General features: G+C 35.2%; 1 protein-coding gene across 1 annotated transcript in view; it reads right to left on the bottom strand.

Annotated features, from left to right (window-relative positions):
• Positions 1–22,082, bottom strand: part of LOC110467352 (A disintegrin and metalloproteinase with thrombospondin motifs 10-like) — a 62,876-nt gene extending 40,794 nt beyond the window's left edge. The window contains exons 1-13 of the mRNA XM_021524465.1: positions 21,632–22,082; positions 20,275–20,305; positions 13,744–14,063; positions 12,665–12,758; positions 11,381–11,535; positions 10,888–10,971; positions 9,051–9,204; positions 8,674–8,779; positions 8,127–8,270; positions 4,853–4,988; positions 3,063–3,173; positions 2,431–2,573; positions 1,073–1,136 (exon numbers count right to left, since the gene is read on the bottom strand). Of these exons, the coding sequence (XP_021380140.1) occupies positions 1,073–1,136; positions 2,431–2,573; positions 3,063–3,173; positions 4,853–4,988; positions 8,127–8,270; positions 8,674–8,779; positions 9,051–9,204; positions 10,888–10,971; positions 11,381–11,535; positions 12,665–12,758; positions 13,744–14,063; positions 20,275–20,305; positions 21,632–21,721 (1,632 nt within the window). The 5' untranslated portion in view covers positions 21,722–22,082. The remainder of the gene's footprint in view (positions 1–1,072; positions 1,137–2,430; positions 2,574–3,062; positions 3,174–4,852; positions 4,989–8,126; positions 8,271–8,673; positions 8,780–9,050; positions 9,205–10,887; positions 10,972–11,380; positions 11,536–12,664; positions 12,759–13,743; positions 14,064–20,274; positions 20,306–21,631) is intronic.
• Positions 22,083–23,217: the final 1,135 nt, after the last annotated feature.

The raw sequence follows: 23,217 nt of genomic DNA, 5'->3' as shown, positions 1-23,217 counted from the left end.
GGGGGTGTTACAACGAAACCATTAGAAAAAAATGACATTGACAATAAGATGTTCCGGAAGAGTAAGCGTCTTTTGATTCAACAACGACAACCATCATGTAAATTTCGGTAAAATCAAAGTAATGTCATGTCCTCATAGCTAGACCTGGGGTAATGACAACAAAACAACTAGGCAAACTAACTGACTTAGTAAAAGAATAAACCTAGAGTAATCTAGGTTCCTACGAAAGGAGCTACTTGACAAAAATTGTGTCTTTAAATCAAGCTGCAATACCTTACTTGAGCTGCATATCAGCGAGCCAACTTGTAAATTAAACTGGATTCATAAAATTAAACAAGACTGATATGGAATGAGTTTAACAATATTTGGATTTCTCAATATGTATAAACCGTAAAACAGCAAATTTTAAAAAAAAGTTTAATAAATGTTCTAGAATTGAGTGAGGCATCTGAAACTAAACCTCATACATTGAAGTATTCCGTCGACTCTCCTCTATTTCAAATGTATTTAATGTAGTCTACCTTATATTCACAGAAAGCAAACATTTTACAGAAAATATAGTAGTGAAACTTGAGCATCACTTTTACAGGAAAACAAAACATAAAAAAAACCTTCAGTCTTCTTTCTTTTTCGCTCGTGAAACTACAGCGGACATCTTTATTTACAGAAAATAAAACGTGAAACTTGAGCGTACCCCTTTTTACAAAGAGAAACGTGAAAAATAACTCTTCCTCACTCTGAAAGAAAATTTGTGAAACTTGAACCTACCTCAATTTTACAGCAAACAGAAACGTGGATATTGAGCCTACCTCCTTTTACAAAAATAAACTTAAAACCTGATCCTACCTCACTACATGAGCCTAACTCATTTCAATAAGTAATAAACCGTGAAACCTAAGCCTACATGTACCTCAGTTTTAAATTTGTGAAACTTGAATCTGACTCATTTTTCAGAAAACAGAAACGTGGATCTTGAGCCTACTACCTTTTACGAAAATATAAGATACAAACATGCAAACTGACTCTAAGTTAACTCATTGGAAGACTAATAAAACGTGACACTTGACCCTACCTCACTTTTACATGTCACCAGCTGTTCGTCTTCACCAGTACACATCCGGCCTCCGAACTTTGGTCTGAATTTATATTGGAAAATGGAAAAATTTAAAAATTAAATAACGACTGACAGCAGAATTTCATGTTTACGAAGTCAAAATATTGCATTCATAAAGCATGCATTGGTTTCGAACAAGACATATTTTAATGCAATTTTCATGAGCAACATTGCACTTCCGTAGAATTCCAGTTTCAGACCAGCAATACGGGTCGAACAATTTTAATGAAAGCACCGTACATAAGGCAAGAAAATGACTATTTCGAATTAAGATTTACAATGCTTTTGAGGCGCACTATAAACAAGATTTTTTTTTTCAAATTTCAAATTCATCAAAAAACATTGTTTGCTAAATAACTCTTTTATGACGCCTGCTTGAGCATATTACCGCATTATGTTATTAAACAAAACACGCACTATTTCTGTTGCGTGTTATATATTTAGAAAACATACATAACAGCTCGAATAAAAATTTCCATTACACGAACAAATTAGAATCGCAGACACTGTTTGTGACGATAAGGGCACGTCATCGTTTGATGTTACAAGAAGGAATTTTATGATTAAAGTGCATAATTTGAACATTAATCTTTCATCATATTCATTCAATTTAAGAATTTTCAACACCAAACTGTTATCTTTAATTTTACTGAATGGCATTTCAATACGTCGGAACTGTGTTAAGTGATGTGTCAATAAAATAAACCCTTTTTCTCTCATGCTAAGGCTTATTTGCTTGCTTTTTTTTTTTAATTTGAACATTCCCAAGCTCTAGGTAACATTACCATGATACACCCCAGTCACGTAAAACCTCTTTGGTATATAAGTATTTAGGAATAATTGTTAACAAAAGGAGTATTCATGTTTTTTACGATATCATCGGTTATACAACTTATTCTTTATATTTATTTGTAATATATACGCACAAATTCATTAAATATCAATTATACATATCATTAATTGTACATTCAAAGATAAGTCTGTTTAACTTTGTATAGCTTCCTGCATTGAATGACTGAACTTGTTAGTCGGCGTTTCTATTGCAAAGTGTTTAAGAAAATTTTGACTAAAGGTGTTCATTTTTTTTATTTTTTTTATTTTTTTTATGGACATTTTGCATTTGACATCCAAACGTATACTTCGTTAATGCTTGAGAATTTAACAGTACTGGGCCCTCTTGTATAAAACATCTCAAAGTTAAGGAAAATCTCAAGCAATGCGTTGTCTATGGGAAATCTTAGACTTGAGGAAATGTCAAGAGTTGAGATGTTTTATACAAGTGGGCCCTGTTTATGTAAATGTTTCATAAGACTTACGTAGGTTTGTCACAGTTGCGGTTCCTTAATTTGAGCCCCACACCGCAGTCGTTGGAGCACGACCCCCAGTTTGCCCACTCGCCCCATGCCCCGTTAACTGGATCCTTCCGTCCATGATACGTACAGGTTCCTTTCTTACAAGACTGAAATATACCAGGGGTTCATATCTCAGTACACAATGCTTTTAAAATGGCTATTTACAGTTGCATGCAGAATGTTTTATAGTTTATGAAAATAACTAAATAAAATTTTAACAGTGTTTGCATTAGATAAATTATATAATGTGCAAATAGCTTAGCGCATATACGTCTATTACACGTTATTTGAAAGTGGTGGATCTAGGAGAGACTTTCTAGGCTTTAGATGCTCTTTCCAAAAAAAACCGCTTTTTTCTCCATTTTTGGACCCTTTGCCCCTGTCTTTGCCCCTTCTCCAATAAATTTAAAATTATCCCACATCCCTGCCCTGACCCAGCGATTGTTCCCTGGGTCGCCTAGTGTATGGTCCTATTCTGTCAACAAGGTTTCATGAAGGAACAAAACAACGACACTTTACTTCTTTCATGAATAAGATACATATCACTTCCTCATGCCATTCAGTAGTACATTTATTTTCACGTTGTAACGCCTTACCCTGTCTGCGCCACATGACGTACCCTCCAGGGCCCTTCCCCTCTTGGTCTTACAGAGTCGGTGACCGTTCTGGTCGCTGCACCAAAGCTGGGCACACAGATCACCATAAAACTGTTGATGATTAAACAATAGGCAGTTAGGCTACACACTATGAATGCAAAAAATCACCTAAAGGAGCAACAAATTTATATGTAGCTATTTGACCAGCAAATCATCTCGATTCCCTCCCCTTAATACCAATCGTGCCATAAGTAAGAGCAGGCTACTACTTTGACTTATCAATATTCTAGGACACTCGATCTATTCGCCGGTCAGATATTTAAACATACAATTATATATGAGAAAATTCTACGATCGCATGTTTAGTTGATTAAAATTTATAATTTCGACATGGATGTTCTGCTAAAAAACACATTCTCTAGAACCTTTTTATTGCCATATCAGCTTGTGGTGACGACATGATTGATTTTAAAAGCATATAATTAAACTATAGACTAGAAGTTTCTTTTCATTTCATACATTTAAACCTGGACCACCCTAACGATCACACAGAAGTGGATGGGAAATACTTTTGGTTTATCGTTACTTTGTGTTCAAAGGAAACATCCAGTAAGAATCAGTACATGAATGACGCCTAACTTCCAATCTCTATTCATATGGCCTCGTTTTAAGAAATTAATAACTTCAATAGAATGAAAACATCAAAACCTATATTTAAACACATATGCATTAAATATTTCATTGTCGATACATGTCTAGATAATATTATTATTGAGCAAATAAAACTGCTTTTTAGAAGTCGTTTTTTTAGACCACAAGGTGTAACATAGGAGGCAAAGACGTGTGATTTGTAGGGGAGACAACTAAGATTGATAGAATAGTGTGACGTGTAGGGGAGACAACTCAGGTTGACAGAATAGTATGACGTGTAGGGGAGAAAACTAAGGATGACAGAATAGTATGACGTGTATGGGAGACAGCTAAGGTTGACAGAACAGCGTGACATGTAGGAGAGACAACTAAGGTTGATAGAATAGTGTGACGTGTACGAGAGACAACTAAGGTTGATAGAATAGTATGACGTGTATGGGAGACAACCAAGGTTGACAGAACAGTATGATGTGTAGGGGAGACAACTAAGGTTGATAGAATAGTGTGACGGGTAAGGGAGACAACTCAGTTTGACAGAATAGTATGACGTGTATGGGAGACAACTAAGGTTGCTAGAATAGTGTGACGTGTAGGGAGACAACTCAGGTTGACAGAACAGTATGACGTGTAGGGGAGACAACTTAGGTTGATAGAACAGTGTGACATGTAGGAGAGACAACTAAGGTTGATAGAATAGTGTGACGTGTAGGAGAGACAACTAAGGTTGACAGAATAGTATGACGTGTAGTGGAGACAACTCAGGTTGATAGAATGGTATGACGTGTAGGGGAGACAACTCAGGTTGACAGAATAGTATGACGTGTAGTGGAGACAACTCAGGTTGACAGGATAACATGACGTGTAGGTGGGACAACTAAGGTTGACAGGATAGTATGAAGTGTAGGGGAGACAACTAAGGTTTACAGAATAGTGTGACGTGTTGGGGAGACAACTGAGGTTGACAGAATGGTATGACGTGTAGGGGAGACAACTAAGGTTGACATAATAGTTTGACGTGTAGGGGAGACAACTCATGTTGACAGAATGGTATGACGTGTAGGAGAGGCAACTTAGGTTGACAGGAAAACATAACAGTTGGGAGGAGACAAACGGACGTGACAGAATATGAATGTATATACCGTTCTGCAAGCAGTGTGTCTACCGCCGAATTCGTACTGGCATTGCTGGTCAAACGACCAAAGGTCACCGATAGGATCTGTCACGTGCTTTGCATTCTCCCGGGTCAGTGGGTTGTTGTTTAAACAGGTCAAGGATCTGAAACAAAACAATGTCCAACCATCGCATGTTTTATAAAAGTACTCTCTTTAAATTGTATTTGGAACCTCAATCCTAAATCAGAGCATAGGATAATTTTGACAGCTTTATGCAAGAATCGCTATAGCCTGTGCATACTTCAAAAATACTCAAACTGGAACGAGCAGGTTTGGAATGGAAGTTATACAGGGATTCGCAAATGCTCTTTCTCACTCTGCATTTTCTTCGTGTTTAACAGCTCTTCAACGAAAATTCAATTAGGCATTCTGAAGGCCGTCAAAACGTGTTTCCACTGGGGTAACCAGCGTGTACGACATACCGGACGACCCACGTTGACTCTGTCAAGTTATGCTGACGTTTTGTTTCAGCTAGGTCCGTTTTATTGCTCCAAACATTCAAACATATTAAAGAAAACTGATCTGAAATTAAGTGCTGACAAACTGACAATTCAGACATGTGAAGTGTTTAAAATGTTTACTGGCATGTTTGGCCGATTGGTATTGATCACACAGGCGCTTGGTATAGGAAATGCTTAGGAGGAGGTCGGAGACGTCAGGGCAGAAGATCTGGAATCGAATTAGGCATGGAGTATGTCCCTCTCCCAAACGTCTGATCCAATTAGCTGTCGAGACCAGGCAGGTGCGCTTCGCAAGCGGGGTTTACAGATTATGTACGTACATCATATTGATTGTTCACTCCGTAACACAGTTTGTCACTATAACAGGATTCCGACAAGGGGACGGGATATTTCTATTCCAGATAAATGACACAAATGTTTGGCCTGCGTTTTTCGTTTATTTTTGGCTTGTGTTGGCATTCAACCTGCCTGGCTGGTGCGTGGATACTAATTGTAGTTAAAGAGTCGCACCCAGATACACAGGTGAATGGTTAAATATAGATCCTCGCTAATTTCCGGTATTTTAGCATAACGAACATACATTGCTCGTTGTAATGCAATAAGGAAGGATGTGTGGTATACCGGAAGTACAGTAAAATCTCGTTATACTGCCAAATGTCAAGAAAAACTTTTGCGTCATTAAGGGTTTGGCGATAAATTGAGGGGAAAGATACGAAAGAAATCTTCAGAAAAATGAGAAAATAATCCATGAAACACTTTGGCGGTAACTGATGTAGCAAATGGAACGAGAGGCATAATATCGAGGTTTTTACTGTATGCTCTCATGAATTCAACTTATTGTTTTATTATATGCTTCAAAATCCCACAAGTGCCACTTGTTTCTTTTTGTTGTTTATGATGGATCTACTTTAATATCAAATTGTTCTCGGCTGTCTTCGATGATTAAAATCAAAATAAACATAACACATGTTCCTTTAACCATCAATGATTTCGTACATCGTACATTACCTCCGAAAAGGATTTGAGCACTGAACCTCCGTTCATCTACGGTTACTCTAACCAGCTCAGCAACCTAATCAGAGATAGTTCTCTGGAATTCTCTAATCCTTTGTCTGCACTGGGACATGGATCCTTAATTAAATGAGCCGCTAAGCAGTATATAAAGATAGTAGTGGTTCAGCTAAATATAGCTACACATAATTGGCTCAAACTAATTGTGAATCCCTTTCTCATTATCCAAACACTTATGGTTGGAACTTTCATCGAAATATATTGAAACTGCTGGATAATAATCATAACGCTTTCATATCTCATATCACTAAATATTGCCGAAAGTTAGCGCAGCGGGAAGCAATCTTTACTAATGGTAAAAGGGTTGTTGTCCTCGCGACCTACATTGGTCTCGGGTTTATGTCCCAATAAACCCTGGTTCAATTGGTTTATGATTGGAAACAGGACTTTCACACGACCAGTAACTCAGGGAGTATATGGTTCACTAGGTTGTTTGTATACGTAGACACTTTATAATGACATATATGATATTTCAAACCTTAACAGTACTTATTTGATATTAGTGGCAAATTATCAGGAAAGGTATCAACGTAAGGGTACATGGGGAAGGCGGAGCTTTTGTTCTGTCTTGTTTATATTTGTTTGCATTGTTTATCAGTTAACGATATACATGTATGATAAATAGGTTTCAAAAATTAAATTTGAAAAGACAAAAACAGAAGAGTTTTAATGTATTTTCTTCTCTGAGTGACAGAATAGATCTAAGGAATAAGGGTTTATTTCCAGTAATATTTCATTCTCAAAATATATTTCCCATCTTTGACTTCCCCTTATTTATGTGGTTCGTCTTTCCTATCTGTCTTTATATTAAGCAGGTGGAGATTTTCAAGATTTATTTGAAACATTACGGTATCTACCCGATTCAACTGCTAAATTGTAAATGAATATAGCTGATTCGATGATTTGAAGTCATTAATCCGTCAAATAATAAATGTAACGAGATGTTGTCTGAAACATGTGAATCAACGATTTTTAGCGATTCAAATTATAGATAACGTTGCTTACATAGAAAAACAGTTTTACACCTTTACAAAACTACGTGCAAAAACAGCCTTAACAAAATCGACATATTTTTTATCGGGGTTTAACATCCTTACTTTGTCACGTGAAGACGAGAGACTAGATAGATAGACACGACAGGAAAGAGAGAGTAGATTAAAAAGAAAATGTAGACAGGAAAGATAGGGAAAAAAAACAATATTGATCTCCTCATTGTCCTCTTAGTAAAAGATACAGAAGAAAATCTCCAATTCTGCAGAGTCTCTACATAAGACGCCTTTTACTATATACGGGAAGTGGGACACAGCATGCCCCTTCTTGTTCTTGTCTTCTCATGCCTTCTTGAGTGTAGGCACGGAAGAAATCACTCCTGATTCTATCAAGGGAATAGAAATTCATATAATATTGACGGTTTTCCACAATATGCTCAAAGGTCAACCAGGTTCATAAGGTCTTCTTCCGACTTAGAACATGTGTGGTCAGTAATTGCTGAATATCACATGACCATTGCTACACGTGGTCAATTATTTCCTTATAAGAACAAGTCATACTGTTATTTTTGCAAATAATAAATCACTAGTCTGAAAACATAGACACGAGATTCATATAGACGATTCTACACGTTAGCTATCGTTAATTTGTACTCAAATGAGCATGGAATACAAATAGATATCTGAACATATGGGCAATCATTAATCATTTAAACTTACGGAATCATTTGATTCATACGGTCGTTGCTGCACGTGGACCACCAATGATGCTGAAGGTTGGCCTGTACCATGGGCGCCATAATGGCTGTGGCATACTCTGCTCCGTGACAAGTGTTCCCGTGACCATCGTGATACAAACCTATACTGTAATAAAATGAAGGTGATGATAGTAACATTATATGATAAGTTAGTATCGTGCTACCTATAGTTGCTATACATACGTAGTTATCTCCCTTTTTGTTACTCTTCTTTTGTTTTGTTTCAGATTACATTATGGTGACAACGTTTTACACATACTCGTCCTGTTTTGTCATTCCTAGAGCCACGTCTCGAAGTGACCCCAACGTCTAACATGACGTTTAACCCTATAAAACCAAACAATTCATAGAGCAGCATTGTAGCTGAAAAACCTAACGATTGCATCATTGTTATCAGCAAAAAGACTACTTTACAGTTTTTAGTGGTGTGTTGGTAATATCTAGCTTATAACTTTAGTGTAGTTCTAATTTCAGAAGCAGGCAAACAATGTCAAGGTCGAATTACATACACGTGTGCCACTTCATGAGCAATGATGAAGGCGGAAGTGAACCCCTCGTCTTTGACAACTGCACAGCTCCGGGATGGATTACACATACCCGTGATCGGCGCATACCCTTTAAAAGAAAAATGAGTTTAGATATGAAATATGATTCAATTTTAGATAAATGTTATTGACAGTTTCGTCACAGAGATCCCAATGAATTCTCATTAATTCCTCCATCGTTTATAATTTGATCAAAATAATAATAACATTTATGCAAATATGGTAAGTCAGCTTTATATTAAGTATTTTCATATAATAAAACGCAAGGATTCTGGGAGAAAAGATTGCAGGTTTACAAGATGTATCGATAAATCCTTTTATATGACACCAACACCCCATACCTGCCGGTCCCATGACCGTCCGCGTGAGGAGGACAGCTACGTCATAACTGATACCACCGCCATAGTAACGGTTGTTGTAAGACTGGATCGTTGTCCATCTACAGAAGTTGTCCACGGTCCGTCTCGCGTCCGACGCCCTCACCACCTTCTTTTCCTGTGAAATGGGTACATATTAACAAGGCAGGTGTAAATGCAATACCATAAAGATATTTCGAGGTACCTTTTACCATTTAATAGTTTCCATTAATATTTTGTAGTCTTTTACCAATTGTACCATTGATTATTATTTAATGGACGGGATTTTTTTCGGTATGCGTATTAGATGTCGAACAATTGATCACTGAGTAAGCCCAACACGTAAGGTTTCGAGGGTCTTTTTCAGAAGATATCAGGATTGTTTACGTGACCAAGAAAAGATCTCCCGAAATATATCATTTAACTAAGAGAAACTACGGGAAAGTACATTTTACTCAGGTAGATCTTGGTCAAGTTGATGTGGCCAAAGCGGAAATCTCACAAGCTTTAATGGTATACCAAGGGTGATCTCGGGGAATTTTATGTTATCAGGGGAGATCAAGGGATAGTTAATGTTACGAAGACAGATTATATCGATAAGTAGCGAGACATTCACGTGCATGATAGCGTCAAAACACCGAGCTTCTGTTGTGTCAGCTAAAAATCAAGGCACGTTATCAACAAGTTCCTGCTACAGCAAAAAAGTACGCGACCTAACCAAAGTCAATTAATCTCAATTTTTATGAATTGAAGATATGAAATGATAAATTAATTCATTAGCATCCTGTATTGTGATGTGCAAGGGTTGTTTTCATAACATGAAATGCCACTTTGTAAAATGGCCGATATTGTATAGTTCAAGGATAAAAACTGCTACTGACTTCACTCAGACGTGAAGAGGTAACCACGTTCTCGTTTCTTCACAAAAGAAAACCCAAATAAAACCGTGAATGAAACAGACATTTCCTGTATAATCTAAACTTCCAAATAATATTTTCATCAATGATTATCAATAAACCTCTTTATTTCATTATTCAATAATAGTTGCATTTCTAAATGCAGTACACCACCGACTGTACCTGTAAACAATTTTCACTAGTTATTGAGAAACAAGTCTGCTTCAATACCTCCTAATGCAACCGGAAGTGAAGGGGACAGAATTAAGAAGCACCTCAAGAAGCGACTGGCGCTTACAACGGTGTCACAACCAATGAACCAATGGCACATATATTGCCAATTTCTAACCTCGATCAATTTTACTTTGTTTCCATTCATTTATCATGACACATTGATTAGCAAAAGAATGTATACAATGTTGCAAACGTTACTTTCAGACGTCCAAAGTATTCTGTAAACTATTAATCCCGAACATTTTGATTCAATAACATCAAAAACACCAGAAAACAGTTGCTTGTTCACCATTCAATTAACACGACGCTTATTGCTTCATCTGTCAACAATGTAAGAAAACAATCGATCAATAACTAACTCACTACTACTTTTACTTTTGAGTTCGGTAAAAGCATCGTAAGATCAAGTTTCTTTTGTTAAATAAAACAATCTGACAAAGAGTATATTTGAAATGAATTTAAATGAATGATTATCTTTTCAATACAATGTCGTGTTTACATGTTTTGTTTACATTCTTTACGCGATGAAAGCCTCCGCGCGTACTAAAGTTCAAATCGAGGTCAAACTAAAGAATTTCCTGAGAATAGAAGCACGTATTTATCGGGTTACTCACGCACATCCCTATGGTTATTTAGGTCAGCTGTTACCCAGTACTTTTAGAGCATGTTTCGGGACAAATTACAATACTTACCACGTTCTTGTCCATCTTAATTATCTTCGTGGTGATGATTTCGATGTCTGAGGTGAGTGAATCGTGTTGGTACACTTTGTTTACCTGTAGAATGCAGTCGTAGGGTTTTATCAGTTTTGATACATCGGGTGGTATATCAACGATTAAATTTTTATGTAAATACTCTTTTGATGATTCTGGAAGTATTCAAAAACTACATCCGGAACAAAAATGTGATCAAATCATTCAATATACCATACTGAAAACCTTAATAAGAAGTAAAATATATAAATACAGTAAAATCTCGTTTTACTGCCAACAGTTGTCCAGAGAAATGTTAGGATTATAAAGGCGAAAAAGTGAGGGAAACGAATAAAATATTTTTTTTGAAAAAAGAAACCACGAGACCTTGACATATATTGGCGGCTAGCGAATTCGAAGTTGCAAACGAAACGAGGGATATTATATTGAGTTTTTTGTATAGTATTGGCATATATAACTAAAAACAACTTACGATGTTCATGATGGTAAGGACGTATGTCTTTACACCCTCATTGCTTACAAGTTTGACAGTCCCGCTGTCAGCAACAACCAGCACTTCCATGTACTTCCGGCCACCGGGGGCAGCTCTACGCCTGCGCGATGCCTTCTCATACTTCCGTTTTCCATCTTGCACACATAAAAAAGACCATATCAATACGATCTATTTATATATAAAATCTGATTTTCGTATTGCATTTGTTAGCATATATCAAACTAGGCTAAAAAATAAATGACTTGTAGATTTTCTTCAACACCCTTCCCTATTGCATGGTTTGTAGCCAAAGTAAAGTTTTAAAACATAATGAAGAATTAGATAAATTTATACGTGTGACAATATTAATTAACAATTACTGTAATTAAAAGGAATCATTCGTTAAATACAACTCATTTATATGATTCCCAATACTAGTTTGACTATGTCGCAACAAAAATTTATTTATAATCACTTCTGGGTCCAAATTATAAGGATAGGTACAATAAAGATGCAAGTGAAACTTTTTACAAAATATTTTGACAAAGATAATATAAGCTCACAGTTTCAGCTAAAAATGGTGATTGATTAAAATGGTCAAAATAAATAGGAATGGACAAAAAAAATAGGGTTGATAGAGAAAGTGGTTACATACTTTTATTTTTATTTTTTACCAAGGTTAATTCTTGTAGTAGCGATCCACTTATGTACTTTAAAGGGTTAAAGGTCATAATATCACCCAAGCACCTAGCAAATGTAGGTGTTGCCGAAACAAAGAATTTTCGTAGGTTCATTAATTCGCGCGTTAACACAAAAAAAACTTACTCGGGATTTTTTATCCTTAGTTTTATTTCTTGCATAACAATACTGAAGCACAGAATTAACAAATATAATCAGTGAATGGTTTTTTTCCTCGGGGAAAATACTAAGGACACATAAGCTTTATATTTCAAGATTATCTAATATTTAGTTGAAACCATATTTTATTCGTGTCAATTGATATGTACAATCGCAAAAGACATTTTATCCTGATGATTGGGAAACAAGTACTTTTACATAGTCCTTCTCATCGTTCATAACAAGCTTTGCTGATAATTCATGCATAACTTTGCAGTGATAGCGAAAATATGTACATAAGAAACTGTTTAGAAAGAAAGATAGAACATGATATTAGGGATAAAGAAAGTAATTGATGGAGTTTTAACCGGTTTAATTGAGATCTGTAAGATTTAAGGAGACACAATGTCATTGTACTTACGCGGAAATATTCATTTTACTGCTTACCGTTTTCTCTTTTGCAAACAACCAATTTGTGGAACGATCCGTCAGCGAGCTTTTCTACCATTATTTCTTCTTCGTCTGTCATGATGTAGCCGTTCTAAACAAAGACGTTGTCAAATTAAGGACGACAACCAAAGGCTAAATATAGATAATGTGATCAATGAAAATTACAGAATTATTTGTCCATAGTGGTTTGGTTTGGTTTGGTTTAGTATTGTTTAACGTCCTATCAACAGCTATGGTCATTTAAGGACGGCCTCCTCCGTATGTAAAATGCATGCGTGTAGTGTATGCGTGTGTGTTTTGGGAGGCTGCGATATGTTCGTGTTTGTCTCCTTATGATAGCGCGGAACTGATGCCGAATTTATAGTGCTACCTCACTGAAACATACTGCCGAATACACCCAGCAGGACACTCCAACCGGTCACAGGGGCGAACGCTCAACTAAAGGCCAAAAGTGAGGCATTGTCAAGCGAGACATTAGGAAGAAAAAGTTGTTTGGAAAGAAGAGAAAAGATAAAATCCCAAATTTAGTCGCTTCTTACGATCATGCAATGGGGGCAGCAGGTATGGTTCTAACGCCCTACCTCCAGGGACGGTTTTCCAGAGTAAAATGTTTATCAACTGATTATTCGTTTGATGTGACGAAATGAAAGCCGTAATTAATCACAGAAACAATTTGATGTATTATTTATTGATGGTTAAAAAATGAATCTCTTTTTTATATCTTTTTCGCAAGACTAAATACATTGAGCTATACGAAAACAAAGTAGTGAATTTTCAAAAATATTGGAATCCAAAACTTAAGATAATATGTATAGTGTTTTAAAATGATCATCAAAAGATAACAAATAACAAATAACAAAATATTTGTAATTTTGATTATCTTTTCTCAAACAAACCACAAATGGAAATATCCGTTAACGCTCGTAAAGCTTGTAAGGTTTTGAACGACCTTGGTAATGCTTGATCTGGCCAACACATTGTCTATATATATATTGGTAATATTAGTAGGAGCACTTAAACATTAATTGATTTACCATGTTTTGTACAGATATAGATATAGATATAGTACCACTTACTAGACCGTCACAAAGGGAGACCGCCACACTGCTGTCCAGATGTCCGCGAACACTGCCCTGGTATAGACAGTTTTCAGACAATTCCTCGGAGTAAGTTTCATTACCTTCTGTCCACATAAGAGTTCCAGAACCAGGGTATATAACTCGTCTTGATAATTCTAAGATTGTCAGGTGTTGTGTCCTTGGTAGCGTAATAAACAAATTATCTGAGAAGATTGCCGGATGTTGTAGAGAGGATAAAAACTCTCCTTTAGAATCACTCAAATATGGTTCCGCGTGCTCTGTCTTTTCGTCCGTACACAGCGAACCACTCATTGTACCTGTAAAGATTAAATACTACATTTGTATCACTGTTGATTAAAGGTTAAGTCATATGATTGTCATATGATTGTTCGTTTAATGGCTAAACTTATGTATTTACATTTGCTCTGCATCCTTCCATTGTAATGCATTGTGAAGGCAACTGTTGTTATGAGACTATAACAACATTTGCTATTGTAACGTCATCAATCTATATCGTGACGTCATCAATTGCATTGTTGTCAACACTTGATTTGCTGTTCAAAAACTGTTCGAAATAACTAAATAAAATTACACTAACAAAATGTAAACATAAATAATGAATATTTTAGCAAATATTGTTTTGGTCCTGCAGCTGACAAACTTACATAAGACCCTACCGGGCTTTATTAAGTTTGTCATCAATAGCAATGTATGTTATAGGACCATAACAACATTTGTTAAAACATTGGATTCCAAAACATATGAAGAGAGAGAGAAAAGATTCCAAGAAGGACAACTCCGATAAACATAGGACATAGTTTGTGCTCACAAGGCATGATACAGAGATAGATTCAACCATCTGTTCCTACAAAATCGATACTGAACTACCTCCAAAGGGTCAGGTTTCATACGTGGTTCAGGAGGTCAGGTTGGGTATCAATCAATATCCTAATAAACAGATACTTGACCCAGAACCAATGTATATACCAGAGCACTATAAGAATAATCAAATAGTGTTTCCATGTTTTTCATTTGTAAGATATTCATAACTTTTTTGTCAAAAATAGTTTGTTTTTTGTTGTTTTTTATTAAAGATAACGAAAAATCCTTTTATGTATGAATATTTCTAGTTTTTTGTGAATTTTTGACCAATCTGGAGAGATTTTGTACTAATTTGAAATAATATTTAATCATGTTTGTTAATCTCTCGTATTATACATGCATTGCCGTTCATAACTAAATCACAAGATAAAATCCAGTACGTTTTGTACAGTCATTGTCTGTTATCATACATGTGTATTGAGTACAGTAATTGAGATTTAGTTAATTTCCTTAACAACACTGTACTATATATTCCAATAATAGGTTTCCATGCAAGTATTCTTATACCTTCATAATACGTGATGTCAATCAATTTTGCCATAAACTGAAGAAAATATATCTAATAAAAAAAAGAGATTATGAGTAATAATTTTATCAAAAAAGAAATGTTGTCTGTTTTGAACGTATTTAAGTGAACTAAAATTGTCATTTCATATTCGGAATATACTGAAACAATTTCCTTACACAATAGTGTTTGTAAAGTATGTTTTTTCTAGCTTTGCATGTTTGCCAAGGTTCTATACTCAATGGAGTGATATTAGACTAATATATTATAAAATAACATATACCAAAGTGTCAACAAAATTGTAATTCGAACATGTATTAACTGAAATTAAGGCAGAATGTAAACAAAGGAAATATTGACAAGGAAACACTTGAAAAAAGAAGCATGAGGATAAGACCACGTGTTCCGGAAGGGTAAGCGAATTCTGGATACTTTATTTCAGGAGACAGTATTGTCGTGTAATTTTCGTTCGCACAGCATGTTATTCATTCTTTATACTTTACTGGTGTTAAAAAGACCATCAGAGTTCTTGGCGATTTTAATTATAGCAATAAATTGTTACTTTCTTACCTAATTATTTGAAAAGAGAAAACAAAACATGAGCAAAATTCTACAAACTGAAAAATGCCTTCTAATTACATATTCATTTAAACAAACTCTGGAATATGTTTAATACCTGTTTTAAATACGGAACTTCATTTCTAATCGATCCGCTACCATTTCGAACTTTTACTTTTTCAGAAAAGAGGAAATGGAAACATAATTAGAACTATTGATATATGAAAATCAGCCTTTTCAATGAAAATGGTGTCAGCCTTTACGAGTAAATGAAAGAGAAGAGGTCATTTGCGTTACTAAAACAACACGTGAAAGCATCGTTTCTGCTTTTTTACTTTGAAACATATTCATTTATGCTAGATAGTATTAACTAATTACTTAAAATGTTTCCATTTTCGCTGGAGTGTGTCGTGTGGTATCTATTGTATTTTTATTCGTTTCAATGATCCGAGTTTCCAACACTGATATCGATTTATAAAAGTTTAATTCAACAATGCCTCACAGCATGCAACAGACCAATACAATGATGGCACGCGCTGCATACATGTACTACACCGACGCTGAGTATACCAGATTCAGCCATAAATCTGAATATAAACATATCTATAAAAGTTCTTAATTGTCGTTGTAAGGAAACAGAGAACATAAACACTCCAAGGGAAAACTTCAGGTAATGATTAAATTTGGATGGAAATTCTGTAGTTTCGATATAAGAACAAATTGCTTTTCACATGATGGTCTCTATTTTTTCAAGAATTAAAAAAAAAAACAATTACTCTCGGTTTATGTTCTTGTTTATCTTATTTACTAAAGATTCCGATTTGTCATGGTGTGTTGACGGTTTACATTTCATATTCACAATTTTACTTGTAACATTGTGAGTCACGTTTATACGAGTTGAATTTTCGAAGGTATTTGCGAAGAAAATCAGTTGTAAACTCAAACATTTCAGGAACATATATTCAGACGGATCTAATGAAAAAAGTGTGGAAGATGTATTGCAAAAAAAAAGAAAAAAATCCCGGTGCGTCATTTTCTTTGAAAAGAATACAAGCAACCATGATGATTAATAAACGTCATCGTACAATAGGTCAAAAGAATGGGGGGAAATCCACGTCGAAAGTGTTCCAAACACTCTCCCAGGAATAAACTACTGATACGCATTCGAGAGACTTCGCAGCATACATGCACCAAAGAGTAACATACATACACTGAACAGCAGACGACATGGATCCGAAACTAACACACTTAGATACGGCTAGGAGTCTAACTAACGTATAGCATACACCAGTGACGTAATTTTAAATATTAGATTATACCTAACGTACAACATAACAATAAATTGTTTATGATCTATTAAAGCAAGGATTACATTGGTATGCAGTGATTAACTATACCATGTCTGCATTGTAACGACAGTTTTCATTGGTCAATACTGTAAAAGTGGAAATATTCGCGTTGGGACTCGTTAAACTGATCGCGATGGGGATCTTTTCGCGTTGGCAAGTTTCTGAAATCTATATACATGTTTGTATCTATGCATAATAAAAAAAATCGAGTGTAAATAATTTTACGCTACTTTATTCGACGTAAAAAAAGCGAGCATTTCCACATCACTACAATTTTCCTTTTTACAGTATCTGTGGTATCACATGATGACTTCACGCACGTGCACTAATCACCTGTGCGTACAATCATAGCATGATTTCATTTCTTCTCGTAAATGTAAACATTAATATGCAATATTACTGAAGTAAAGACTTTTTGGAGGTTGACCAATGCGGGTTGACGTTTCTTTTTTACCACTCAGATGTTTTGTTATATAAAGTGCTAAGTATTATCCTTTCCAAGTCTGATAGATCGAAATCAATATCTTGATATAGTGTTAGCCAAATAATATTGGGGGATACACTGCCTCCACGACAAGATAACTTTTCAATCGATACATTATAATTTTTGAATATCTCTGTAGTTGAGCAACATGGAGCAAGTTTAGTGACTGAATGAGTGCCCACTCGCACATAATGTACACCAGTATCTAGTTTGTAAATGCCTTATTGACTTATCGGTGCATTTAAATCCCCCTTTTCCTTCTGGTGAGACGAAATACGCATCAAAGGAATGTTTTATAATGATACATGTATCTGCTGCTATCCAGTAAAATCTACACAACGTTTTTTATGATCAGTCCAATATATCCGAATGTGGATTCAATAGAGAAATCTCAATAAAATCTTTGTAAAAACTGAGCTCCTGAATGCGAATTACAACAACGTGTATTGACTTTCGAATTAGCAAGAGTAGTGACAACCGAAATGAAAATATAATTTCGATACTCGGTAAGAAGTAGAAGCAAATTATTTATTTATTATTTTGACGACGTAGAATATGATTTATTAATTGTTGTGAATGTTTTACATTAAGATTACATCACCTTGTTAAGAATACATTGCATAACATCTTTAATATACCTCCTACTTCCGTCGGTCACTTTATCCAATATTTTATTATGGTCTTGTAATATTCCATATTGGATAAAAAAATAAACAAAACAAATGTCAATTGTACGGAGTTCGGGAAGGGACATGTTGAAAAATAATTAAAACGAGATTTCGGTATTTTTACCATGTCTCTTTCCGGACAATTGCTATAAAATAAATGATTAATTTCACCGTAGTGCAATAATGAAAACTGATTTTATCCTTCTACGAGAACGGATTCCAAACATTTTACATTTTCGTCTTTCATACAGCAAAGGTTTTCATAATTAGTTGTTCCATCACACATACTTAAACAAAACGTCGTTTTAATAAACGTAGATTGGCTGCAATGGGTGTTGGTATAGGGGTACTAAGCTGTAATGTGCATAAATTACCTCCATTTCTGCAATGGTTTGTTGCACTCTCCTCTTTGATGTGAAGTATATCTGAGATAAAGCACACCCCGCTGTTTACACGGAGTGAGTAATATGAATAGCACGTAATTATTGCACGCGCAGGAAATTATTGCGGTTGAGTGTTATTATGAGATTGGCCAATGAGAGCTTTCGTTACAAAACATCCATGGAAGTAAAATATCAATATTTGAATAGGGTTCCGAGTATTTTACTTACATTGACCATCGAGTAAGGTTAACACAAGAATGAACTCAAGGAACAGAGATATCGTTAATGATGCGACCACCAGCAGTTTGATATCTTGTTTCTCACATCACGTGATAAACAGAGTAAATTCACTAAATTATGTAAACACCATGGTTTGAATGATAAAACGGTCAATTGGTAACAATATCAAAAGATTTAATATTATTGAATATACAGAAAGCTAATAAATATCAATAACGTTATATGTATCTTATTTCAAAAAATAACCTCACAGTATTTCGATATGTACATTTTTAAAATATGAAATTGAAAAACAAAACCAATTGGATATAAGAGAAATCCTAAAAATGTCGAGAATCCCAAGGTGTCTCTCAAAGAACACAACACTCACTGATGATATCATGGTAAAGAACTTATGGTAGACTCTCAATGTGAATTATTACAACAAAGTCGTATGTTAATGAGCAAATCAATACAAAAATATGATGAAAAAATAAAGCAAACAAATTTGAGGAATTTCAAAGACATCGTTAGTTTTACATTGACTTTAAAACGCATATGAATGTGACAGTACTAATTATTATTGCATAAACGTTTTGCTACGTAATACACATCAAAGTGATGTAGCCTAAAATAGTTTTTGAATTGTAGATTTTGATAAACAAATAAGTCATAGTAGTGACAATGGTAATGCTCTAGTATTATTTGTTGGTACCCTTTTCCTTAATCTTACAGAAAAATAACTTCACTGATGCTCTGTATACAGTAGCAAAATGATGGGTGTAGCTACCTTAACATAATATCGTTACCGACTTACAACTTTCTCAAACTTTGTACTAGGGAAATATTTCATAAGATCTGAAAGATGAACTTAATGTGTACCTATTCTAAAAGCATTTAAAAAAAAAAAAAAAAATCTTCGACTAGTATGAATCTTATCGACAACTTTCTCAAGCTTTATGTGTACAAGGGAAATATTCCATAAGATAAGAAAGATTAACTAAATGTTACCTTATTTCAATACAGTTTAAAAAAAATCTTTTTATCCTAGACTTGTATGAATTAAAACGCCTGCCATCTTTTGTAAGAGTATTGTTGTTATGACGTTAATATCAAAAGCTTCCACGAAGTTGCCCAACGTAACTGAATCATCAATACACCGAATAACCTTAGATCTGTATCAACTGTTTTCACTTGGAAACAACGATGTCTGGTTTTATTGTTACACTGCTGTTTACGATCTGAAGATGTTTACCGATTGACCTTGCGTTCATTTACCATGACAGTGCTGATCATGTGATGCTTACGTACTGTCTGGCCTGTATGACCTTTGACGTTTAACTTTCTTCTTAAGATTCGAGCTTCATTTAACAGATTGAACATCCTCAGTATGTATCAGATAGTTGGAATGATGGTCGCAAACAACTTGCTTATACAGTTAGGGTCATGGATACAGTAACAAACCAAATGAATAACTTACCGCTGTTGTCAATGATAGCAGTTGTCACAACCTGAAAGAGGCAGGGAAATGTTAAACAGAGTCAATTCAACAATAGTTTGTTGTACATGTGATTGTAAGTGTGTGTGTGGATGTGAATGTGTGTGTTAATGTGTGTGTTAATGTGTGGGGTGATGTGTGTGTGAATGTGTTTGTTAATGTGTGGGGTGATGTGTGTGTTAATGTGTGGGGTGATGTGTGTGTTAATGTGTGGGGTGATGTGTGTGTTAATGTGTGGGGTAATGTGTGGGGTAATGTTGAAGGTAAGGACGTAGTTTAAGATGGTTGAGTGTTCTTTTATTTGTTTTGTTTTGTTTGAGATTTCAACGAAAGTGGAATAAGTTTTTTACCAAGTACGGATTGTCTTTTTAACAATTAAAACAGTAACAACCTTATTGTATTACTCTAGCAATTAATCCCAAGATATCACATCAATCCAAGCTTTAAAAAATACAAAACTAGAAAAAAATAAGCGTCCTACAACGACGGTTACCAGGATTGATTATGAGTAAAGACAGTGAAACATTTTGGTAGTAACAAATAGTGAAATAAATTAAATAAATACTAAATCAGATTTAATGGTAATTATAGTGACAACTGGGCGAGATTACGAACATAAGATATGACTTCTAAAATCTGATGAATATTCAATAATAATAATTCTAATGAATATTAATTAATAGAAATTCTGATGAATATTCATTCATAGCCAGAAAGCAAGTCCCTGAAACAGGTGAAATAGACATTAAGTATATGTTTCTGTGTGTGCTATGGACGTGCCTATGTACGTTACATGACAAAACAAATGGAAAAAGTTTTCTTTGTGTGATTGTACGGCCTATATAGCGGGGCATGCAGTGCACATGGTAACTTTACACCTCTAAACATCTTGGCTGTGTACTCGTGGCTTCAGGGCGGTCGTAAATTACTACAAAACATGCCCAATGAAGAGATAACAGAAACTGCATGCATTGACAATTTTTCAAACTTCGACTAAGTTAAAACAAAACTACTGTGAGACAATAAACAATGGTTTAAATACTTAGAAAAACACGACTTAAGATTATGTATTGTGTGTTTTATGCAAGACAAAGGATCATGATAATTTTCAGTATATAATATGACCAAAAAATTAGTAGTATTAACAGTTCCCACATCGGACATCAGTAAACAAATTCAAAGTGACAGTTAATTTCCCAATCATGGAACTTGATGTTCATCACACAACGTCTTATAATGCTGATGGTCATGAAAAATCAAGTTACATTCTTATATAACTATGGACAAAAACATAACCCTAGGGACAAAGGCATGATATATATATAAGTAAATATCTTACCTGCAAACTGAGGCACAGCGCGATGACCAGTCGCATCACTTGGACACCGTTCGTTGAGAAGGATATGGTCTGCTTGGTTCGCGATATCATGACGATTTCGGCCCGAGATGATGTCTGACGAGGGCCAGATAATGATTGTACTTGGTACAGTAGAACCAAACACCTATATACCACGACAGGCTTCACTTCTGACCAAAAACCATGATGAAAACGTAAAACCTACCAAAGATAGGGGGTCTGCCTATTACTCGCCGAACTTCAGCTGCGATAACGTGCAAGTAATTACTTCGTCCCGGTTAAAACCCATCAAAACATGTCGATGGCTCATAACAATTACACAAACATTTCAATACTATCCAAATTGCAAATCTACATTTTATTGGCCTCTGACCTCATGTACTACAATTTGGCGTGACGTCATCATGATTCCACTGAGTGTTATCAGCAGCTCTGTAACATATATCGGCGAGTGCGCGGTTATATTTCACAGTGTATAGTTATACGTAGTAACAAGTTATAACGTTGATAGACAGCCGTGCATACAACGCGCTTTTATAAACCCTTAATGTCCCACTTAATACTGTGTAATTGTTCTCACGCAACTTGGGACCATATGTAGTGAAACGAATCGGGGACACCTTGATTCAATATGACATATGTGAAAACGAAACATGATACGTAAAATAGGTTGAAAATATATTTAAATAAAAGAAATGGAGTTCATTGGTGGTCGAAAACAAGATAACACTGATGTGTTAAGAGAACTATTATATGAACTCAAAAAAAAACAAGGCGCTAAACACCACATCATCGTACAGGGAGGAAACAGGGATATTACTATCAAGAAAGGGAAGAATCAAACTTATCACACTTACCTTCAAGGAACATGTGATTGTGTTTGTTTTCATTAAAAAGATATTATTTTTATTTTATGGCTCCTCAATTCTTGTTGTTCCTATTTCTCTGTGGGTCTTGTTGCTATAGCCGTTTTCTTGTTTGTTCTCCTCTTTGCTTATGTAAGATTGGCCATATAGCCAGAAACTTCAACAGTCATCTTCTCGAGACCCATATATGCTGGAAACTAATACTCTTCATAGGTGGAAGGGTCTTGAGGGCGCGCGAAAGCCTCGCTGGACACTATCATGACCCTCGAGCTTCAAGTTTGCCCCGGGGAAGGGGTGAAATTTACTATAGTTCATATAGTAAAATGCAACTTTTGGGTATATTTTGTTCATTTTCTACTGGAAATCATTCAAACTTGATTTACATTCCGTGCCGGATTCGAGTTCTGATTTAATCAGACGATGCTTTTTATTTTACAATAAAAACAGTACAATGCTATTATCCAAAGCCTTTGTAATAATGTGCTTTATATTGTTTACAAGCATGTGTCTAATTCTGTTTCACAGTGTGTAAGTCAGGCATTGTATTCACCAAACCTTAATATCCCATTTACGTCTGGCTCTACATTGAACATTTTCTATGGCGTTTTGCGTTAATTTTTGTTACTTTTTTTACACGGCTGATTAAGGCCATGTTTGAATTCAATAAAATGACTTAATACATTACTTTAGAACACCTAATCT

This window comes from Mizuhopecten yessoensis, unplaced genomic scaffold (genome assembly GCF_002113885.1).
Source record: "Mizuhopecten yessoensis strain PY_sf001 unplaced genomic scaffold, ASM211388v2 scaffold11171, whole genome shotgun sequence".
NCBI lineage: Eukaryota > Metazoa > Mollusca > Bivalvia > Pectinida > Pectinidae > Mizuhopecten > Mizuhopecten yessoensis.
Note: the sequence above shows the minus strand (reverse complement) of the source record. Positions and strands in the feature narration are given on the sequence as shown.